Source organism: Microcaecilia unicolor, chromosome 6 (genome assembly GCF_901765095.1).
Source record: "Microcaecilia unicolor chromosome 6, aMicUni1.1, whole genome shotgun sequence".
NCBI lineage: Eukaryota > Metazoa > Chordata > Amphibia > Gymnophiona > Siphonopidae > Microcaecilia > Microcaecilia unicolor.
Genome location: NC_044036.1, coordinates 118,384,970 through 118,394,186, shown reverse-complemented (window position 1 = coordinate 118,394,186; position 9,217 = coordinate 118,384,970). Strand labels below are relative to the sequence as shown.

The following is a 9,217-nucleotide window of genomic DNA, read 5'->3' as shown; positions in this document are numbered from 1 at the left end:
AGTTCCAAAAAGACGGTCCCGAAGAACTTGCCTCGCCACCTGTGTCCGTTTCCGTAAACCGAGACACAAGGTGCACGTCTTGGTATCGTGCTCTGGCCCGAGGCACTGGAGGCACCAAGCTTAAATCCACTCGGGACCTTCGAGGACATCGACGGAAAAATCGCGTCGGCAAAGTCAAAGTCGTCGATGGTGGCGGTAAAAAGCACACCCGAAAAATAAATCGACCGCGTGGCCACAAGGCCGCAACGAGGCGCCCCCCCCCCCACTAAAAGTACGAGGGGAGTAAAAGAAAAGTTTTTCTTTTTTTTTTTTTAAAAGAAACAGAACAAAAGAAAACAAACAAAGAAAAACAACGAAGAAAACTCGCGTCTAAGGCGCGGTCCGGGGCTGACAGAGAGACGAACGCGGCTCTCTCCAGCGCGGAAAAGAAAAGACTGAGCAGAACGGTCGCGCACGGGCGGGAAGACGGCCGCGCATGCGCGGTGGGCGTGCCCTGCGTGCGGGACCACCCGCAAAGTTTTTGTTCCGGTTGGTGGGGGCTGCCGTGGACGTCAACCCAGTTGTGAGAACAAGCAGCCTGCTTGTCCTCGGAGAAATGCTGCTACAGTAGAAATAACATTAAAAACTGGACCATATAATACTCTAGGCCAGTGGTTCCCAAACCTGGTTCTGGAGGCACCCCAGCCAGTCAGTTTTTCAGGATATCCACAATGAATATTCATGAGACAGATCTGCATGTAGTGGAAGCATCATTAAACGACAAAGTCCTTTGCTGAAAGATAATCACAAGGGACTGATCAATGGCAAAGCACCTTTACCACTATCTAATGACATCACTCAGATTCCAACTACAACAGTTGGTCAGCTAGTGAAAATTTAGTTTAGTTGAAGATTTAAAAAAAATTCACACACCTGGATTTTTCTTAGTCGTAGGTCCTTTTCTGAATAATATGATGGAGCACATCAAGGATTTCAGCAGGCTGCCACACACATACACACCTCTCGCACTTTAGCTATTCCATACTAGCTATCAATGATATAAACTAGATCCTATGAAGCTTCAGCTGGTGCTGGTCTAGTTTAAGATGCAAAGACTAAATGCTAAAAATGCCCAAGACCGTCTCTGCAGTTTTCTGATTATCCTGTTTTTAACATTTTGATGGGCATCTGTATTGAAAGTACTGTAATTGGCTCAAAATGTGGCAGCCCACATATTAACAAGACTCATTTTCATCACATTACATTTTTTGATGGAAATGCACTGGTTTCCCATCAAATTTCGCATTAAAGAAGCTACAATAGTGTTTAAATTAGCTAACTGTTCATTTTCCATATTATAGACTTGTAGTTCAAACTGACCAATTCAGTCCTGCCATTTGAACATCTCTGAATTTCCAAATGCCACCAAAAAAAAAAAAAAAAAATCAGGCAGGTAGGCAAATCACCAGTACTAGACATTTTTCTGCATTTGCACTGTGTAAGTGGAATTTATTATCACCTCTTCCCTGGTTTGGAAATAACTTGAGCATTGTTTACTCAGGCTCTTTATATGATGGAATTTTTGTAGATACCTCCCAGGTTGCTGCAAAATAGTATGATTATTATTGCTGTATATTTTACAGTTGTTTAGCATATTGTCTATGCTTATTTGACAGCCACTTAAAATCTTAGATGAGCTACAAACAAACTTACTGTCTTATCTTGTCATTCTTGGGGCCGAACTTTGGTCCTGAAGGTCCCCTCCTACAGAGAAAAGTCATCAAGTCAGTAAAACAAAAAGTGCTGGTTACAAGTGGGACAGCACAAGGACACAAACACACCTCTAGCCTCTTGCTCTCCTGCCCACTCCTGCCTTTCATTTAACATTCATCTCCATAAGCCTCACCATTGCTATAGTGATCTACCATCATATTGCAACCCACAGCAAAACTAAGCATCCTTATCATCTACACATAGGTTGCAAAATCTCTGAGGAGCGAACTCCCTTACTTATTGTATCCATTTTGCTTGTGTTGATCATCCACTGTACCCCTGTATGATTTACTTTGAACAGTCCTGGAAAATTGTACAGAAGTATATCATCAGGAAGGAGAAATTAGGGCTTACCTGTTAATTTTCTTTCCTTTAGTTTTATTAGACCACTTCAATATGTGTGGGTGTTATGCATTCATTGACCAGCAGGTAGAAACAGAACCCCCCCCCCCCCCCCCCAGTAGTATGTCTTGCTGTTATAAGGCTATTCTGCAGCTCCAGCACTTTGGTATTTTATTAACAAAGCAGTTTAAATCCTGCTATGAAATTTCAAACTCATGCATCGTTCCAGAACTCTTTGAAACTTTATCCACATGTAGTTTGGTTTTTTTTTTTGTTGATTTCAGTTTGTTTTTTGGAGGTTTTTTTAAACTGGGGAAGAATCAAAATGTAAATCTGAGTGAGAAGCTGGACTAGTCTGGTGAGACTAAAGGAAAGAAAATTAGCAGATAAACCCTAATTTCTTCTTCCTTTGCATTCTCACCAGACCACTCCAATAATACATGTAGAAGTAAAAAAAGAAATTGCCATGAGGGGAAGGAATCAGAGACCCTTGAACCAATACTGAAGCCTCAAAGGAAGCCTCTTGCCTGGCAACAACATCCTATATAATAATTCTCACCTCCAACATTCTATGGTTCTGGCTGCCTGAGTTTGTGACTTCTTTGGAGTTGGTTTGCTAGGCTCCGTAGCACAGGCTGACGTCACCGTAGCCATTATGAAGTCAACATCAGAACCCGCGGGAAAAAAAAAAAGGTCAACAGCTGCCCTCCCGACTTACCGCTGTGGCTCAAGCCTGCCTGCCTCGCGAATTAGCCGTCCTCCTGGTTAATGAGTGACGAGACACGAGAGCGAAAAGCAACAGAGAATAAATAACGACGAAACGATCGAGAACCACGCCGCAAAAACAACTTCCATGACGCCCTTCCATGCTGCCGCAACAACCCTTAAACATCGCAACCACCCTCTCCACACATACCAGCAAGAGAAAAACAAGGTCCTGCACGCACCTGTGCTGCCATAAAGACAGACTCCCCTATAAAGTAACAGAAGGTTACTGGGTGGCTGGGTGGTGGAGGGGATCCTGAGACCAGAGGGGAGAGGAGGGGGTCCTGAGACCTGAAAGGGTGGGGAGGGGAGGAGGGGTCTTCATACCAGAAAGGAACGGGGGAGGGGGTCCTGAGACTACAGAAATAGGGGGGGGGGGGGAGGTATCTCTGTCACACACACACTCTCTCTCTCACAGTGTCTTTCTCTCTCTCTCTCAGTCTCACACACACTATGTCTCACACTGTATCACATTCACTCTCTGTGTGTCACATAGGGGCTCATTTTCAAAGCACTTAGCCTTACAAAGTTCCATACTAACCAATGGAACTTTGTAAGGCTAAGTGCTTTGAAAATACGCCTCATAGTCACTCTCACACACTCTCTCGGTCTCACAGAGAGTCTGTGTATCTCACACACACTCTCTCACACACAGTATATCTATGTAAAACACACACTCTCTCACACACGCACTCTCTCTCTCTCACAGACACACTCGCACCCAGAGTCACTCTCTCTCTGTCACACACACACACTCGCACAGTCACTCTCTCACACACTCTCTCAAACATATACACTCCGAGGAAAACCTTGCTAGCGCCCGTTTCATTTGTGTCAGAAACAGGCCTTTTTTACTAGTCTATTCTATAAAACTTGGAAAAGCAAGGAAGCCTACATCACCGCTCTACAAATATCTTTTGGAGAGATGGCTCTAAGCTCTGCCCAGGATGTAACAACCCCTCTTGTAAAATGCGCCCTTAGGAATGAGGGGGTGCGGGAGCACTTTCCCACTATGAGGTAAGCTCCTTTAGCCAACATGTAATAGTGGCCATTGAAGCTGCCTCACCCTTTCCATTCTCTCAAAACAGAACCTATCACATTTGCAAAACTTATTAGTTGCTTCCAAATATTGCATCAGGGTTCTCCAAGTATTTCAAGGACTAAAACTCTATGCCAACTCCCTCTTTACAAAATGAGGGAAGAACTGATCAATTCAGATGAAAGGTGGAGGCCACTTTAGTAAGGAATGAAGAACCCGTGCAAATGGAGACGCCCCCCTTCAGTAAAGTGAAAGAAGGGATTTTGACAGCCTAGAGCTCCAAATGTCTTCTCACTGAGGTAATGGCCGCCAGCAACACTATTTTTAAGGCGAGAGCCTTCAAAGGTTACTTCCATTAGGAGGGTCAAAGGGCAGTTCCTATAAGAATCAAAAATTAAGATTCCATTCTGGATAACCCAGCCTAAAAGGAGGGTGAAGCCAGCTGACACCTTTGAGAAAACGCACCACATCAGGATGGGCCACAACCTACCCCAAAAGGAAGAATAATGCCACCACTTCGACTTTCAAAGACCCTAAGGTTAAACCCTTCTTAAGATCATTCTGCAGAAAGGCCAGGATTTGAGGTAAGTATGCACTGAAAGGAGAGAAGGACCTCTCTGAACACCAGTACTCAAATGCCTTCCATACACTGGCATATGCCATAGAAATGGACTGCTTTCGAGCCTGTACAAGAGTGGTAATCACTTCCGAGTATCCTCTGCATCTTAACCTCAACCTCTCAAGAGCAAAGCTGTAAGATCAAAGGGGAACAGATCTTCCATCTGAATTGGGCCCTGACAGTAGTCCTCTGAAAACTGGAACTCCTGTTTCACTTGTAGGGGAACAAGCATGACTCGCTCCAGATTAGAGTTGCACAAGGACAGAAATCTTACCCATCCCCACCCATCCCTGCAAGAATTTAACCTGTCCCCACAAGAATTTAATGGTGCATTAAAAAAAATTCTGGTCGGCTCTCTCAGTCTCTCTCTGGGTTTGAGACGCAGCACTGCAAGAAAGGAACAGGAGTTGTAACTTGGAACACTGGTGCACACATGTAAGAGTTATCTCTGATTCACTGGCACTCTGTGCTGAGAGGTCGCCACATGCACGTGCCAGTAGGTCAGGTGACACCTGATGCTTGTGCCTGTGTCAGAGCTGAAGTCTGTGCATCAGCCCAGGAGCAGACAGGATTAATAGTAGCATAGTAAGTGACAGCAGATAAAAACCTGAATGGTCCAGTCTGCCCAATAGTTACGCGCATTATCAATTCATAATTAAATCAACAATGAACATGATATTATATACCTGATTATGGTCTTTGATATTTCTGAGACATAGACCACAGAAATCCGCCCGGCCCTATCTATATGTTCTAACTGCTGGAGTTGTCGTTGAAGCCCACTCCAGCCTATTTGTCTTCTCATTTGCGTGAAACAAACTGTAGAAGTCTGTCTAGCACTGTCCTCATGTTCCAGCCACTAAAGTTGCTGTCTAAGCCCTTTCCAGCCCATCCTAAACCAGATTGCCATATTATGAGACACAGACCATACAAGTCTGCCCAGTATCGGCCCGAGTTCATCACAGCCGGAGTCACCATTACTCTGATTGTATTGCTATTTTATTTTTTATGTACCCCACTTTAATAATTGCCCTTAAGCAGTTTATCAAATAAAATAACCTTGACTTAGTTTGTCCAGAACTGGCTGAAAGCAATCCTTCTTGGGAACAATCTGCACCTTGGTCCATAAGACTATCTACGGTGAAGTTCCTGGTTACACGATTGACCTGATCAATCTCCCAATCAGAAATAGTACCAGTTCATCATGGTCTTACCTGAATCTCCGCTACCCAAATTGCAAAGGACTAAAATACAAGACTACTCATGCGTCCAACTTCTCTTACATAAGCACGCGTCTGTGGAATGCACTGCCACATGTGGTGAAAACAACTTACGATCACCTAAAATTCAGAAAATTATTAAAGACTCACCTATTCGGAAAAGCATACCCGACTGACCCAATTAAATGCCTCAACCCTGCAACACTTCACTATCTAACATCGTACTGGACATTAACAAACCCTTCTACCTGTAACCCAACTTGACTGAATCTTATCTTCCCCATCCCACTATAACATCTTTTGTACTTATCCCCTACTGGACTTGGCGAATGCCTTTACGGTATTATGTAAGCCACATTGAGCCTGCAAATATGTGGGAAAATGTGGGATACAAATGTAACAAATAAATAAACAATGAAATAGATAGTAAAGCCCAACCAAACCAGTATCTTCAGTACTGGCTAAAACCAAATCTGAAAACGGAAGTAGCCTGGCTTGGTCCCGCTCAACCCCCCCCCCCCCCCCCCCACCAGACCAAAAAGAGACCCCATCCTAGAAACCTCTCCTTCCTCCCCGGGCCTACCTTTTCGTTGGTGGGGTAGTGGGCAGCCATTTTGAAGGAGGAGCTGGCCCTGTGTGTGAGCAAAGTGGATCACTCCTGCGCCCACTACTCCACCAACGAAAAGGCAGGCCTGAAAGGGGTGGGGTTGTCATCACCAGCGGGTGGGCTGGTGAGGGGGGGCTGCGCAGCATTTTCGGTTACAATTGAAAATGCACAGGAATGTTCAGTCAAAACCAAAACAACGCCAAATCCAGTTTTGGCACCAAAGCTGAAACCAAAACTGAAATTCAGTCAGCCTCTAATAGATGGAATATCTTCCCATGCTCTGCTGATCTTTGGGAACGGGAGCCACTGACTAAGCTGAGCAACCTCTCTGGAGTGTCTTCAACAGATTGTCATTTGGCAGGATGCTTGCAGAAAGACTCCAAGAAAAAAATATGTGATAGTGTAGGCAAATTCCAATGTGTATCTTCTTCTCTACATCCAGAACTCAATGTCAGAATGTTATCTGGGTCCATTCCTTGAAAAACACAAAAACAAAAATTGTTGCCTCAGTCGATGATGGAGGCGTGGCTGGCTGTTATTCTTAAGCCTGATAAGGATAAGACAGACTGTGCATCCTACATAGGTACATAAGAATTACCATACTGGGACACGACCAAAGGGCCATCAAACCGAGCATCCTGTGAACTCCTTGTTTACTCTTTCCAAAAATACCAGGACTAGGGGGCACGCAATGAAGCTACAAAGTAGTAAATTTAAAACGAATCAGAGAAAATATTTCTTCACTCAACGTGTAATTAAACTCTGAAATTCGTTGCCAGAGAATGTGATAAGAACAGTTAGCTTAGCGGGGTTTTAAAAAAAGGTTTGGATAGCTTCCTAAAAGAAAAGTCCATAAGCCATTATTAAAACAGACCTGGGAATATCCACTGCTTATTTCTGGAATGAGCAGCATAGCGAATGCTACATACCTGTACAAGGTATTCTCCGAGGACAGCAGGCTGATTGTTCTCACTGATGGGTTACGTCCAGGGCAGCCCCTCCAATCGGAAACTTCACTAGCAAAGGCCTTTGCTAGTCCTCGCGCGCCAATGCGCACCGCGCATGCACGGCCGTCTTCCCGCCCGAACCGGCTCGTGTTCGTCAGTCCCATATGTAGCAAGACAAATACAAGTGAAGACACAACTCCAAAGGGGAGGCGGGCGGGTTTGTGAGAACAATCAGCCTGCTGTCCTCGGAGAATACCTTCTACAGGTATGTAGCATTCGCTTTCTCCGAGGACAAGCAGGCTGCTTGTTCTCACTGATGGGGTATCCCTAGCACCCAGGCTCACTCAAAACAACAAACATGGTCAATTGGGCCTCGCAACAGCGAGGACATAACTGCGATTGACCTAACAATTTATCCAAATAATTGAGAGTGCAGCCTGAAACAGAATAAACATGGGCCTAGGGGGGTGGAGTTGGATTCTAAACCCCAAACAAATTCTGAAGCACTGACTGCCCGAACCGACTGTCGCGTCGGGTATCCTGCTGCAGGCAGTAATGAGATGTGAATGTGTGGACAGATGACCACGTCGCAGCTTTGCAAATCTCTTCAATAGTGGCTGACTTCAAGTGGGCTACCGACGCTGCCATGGCTCTAACATTATGAGCCGTGACATGACCCTCAAGAGCCAGCCCAGCCTGGGCGTAAGTGAAGGAAATGCAATCTGCTAGCCAATTGGATATGGTGCGTTTCCCCACAGCCACTCCCCTCCTGTTGGGATCAAAAGAAACAAACAATTGGGCGGACTGTCTGTTGGGCTGTGTCCGCTCCAGATAGAAGGCCAATGCTCTCTTGCAGTCCAATGTGTGCAGCTGACGTTCAGCAGGGCAGGAATGAGGACGGGGAAAAAATGTTGGCAAGACAATTGACTGGTTCAGATGGAACTCAGACACAACCTTTGGCAAGAACTTAGGGTGAGTGCGGAGGACTACTCTGTTATGATGAAATTTGGTGTAAGGGGCCTGAGCTACCAGAGCCTGAAGCTCACTGACTCTACGAGCTGAAGTAACTGCCACCAAGAAAATGACCTTCCAGGTCAAGTACTTCAGATGGCAGGAGTTCAGTGGCTCAAAAGGAGGTTTCATCAGCTGGGTGAGAACGACATTGAGATCCCATGACACTGTAGGAGGTTTGACAGGGGGCTTTGACAAAAGCAAACCTCTCATGAAGCGAACAACTAAAGGCTGTCCTGAGATCGGCTTACCTTCCACACGGTAATGGTATGCACTGATTGCACTAAGGTGAACCCTTACAGAGTTGGTCTTGAGACCAGACTCAGACAAGTGCAGAAGGTATTCAAGCAGGGTCTGTGTAGGACAAGAGCGAGGATCTAGGGCCTTGCTGTCACACCAGACGGCAAACCTCCTCCAAAGAAAGAAGTAACTCCTCTTAGTGGAATCTTTCCTGGAAGCAAGCAAGATATGGGAGGCACCCTCTGACAGACCCAAAGAGGCAAAGTCTACGCTCTCAACATCCAGGCCGTGAGAGCCAGAGACCGGAGGTTGGGATGCAGAAGCGCCCCTTCGTCCTGTGTGATGAGGGTCGGAAAACACTCCAATCTCCACGGTTCTGCGGAGGATAACTCCAGAAGAAGAGGGAACGAGATCTGACGCGGTCAAAAAGGAGCAATCAGAACCATGGTGCCTCGGTCTTGCTTGAGTTTCAACAAAGTCTTCCCCACCAGAGGTATGGGAGGATAAGCATACAGCAGACCCTCTTCCCAATCCAGGAGGAAGGCATCCAATGCCAGTCTGCCGTGGGCCTGAAGCCTGGAACAGAACTGAGGGACTTTGTGGTTGGCTCGATATGCAAAGAGATCTACCAAGGGGGTGCCCCACACCTGGAAGATCTGGCGCACTACTCGGGAA

The 9,217-nt window shown here is 45.8% G+C and overlaps 1 protein-coding gene across 4 annotated transcripts in view; it reads right to left on the bottom strand.

The window, feature by feature from the left end:
• VAMP4 (vesicle associated membrane protein 4) overlaps positions 1 to 9,217 on the bottom strand; it is a 104,331-nt gene that overhangs the window by 42,222 nt on the left and 52,892 nt on the right. For all 4 annotated transcript variants that reach the window (XM_030206695.1, XM_030206697.1, XM_030206694.1 and 1 more), the window contains exon 4: positions 1,693 to 1,743. In XM_030206695.1, the coding sequence (XP_030062555.1) occupies positions 1,693 to 1,743 (51 nt within the window). The remainder of the gene's footprint in view (positions 1 to 1,692; positions 1,744 to 9,217) is intronic.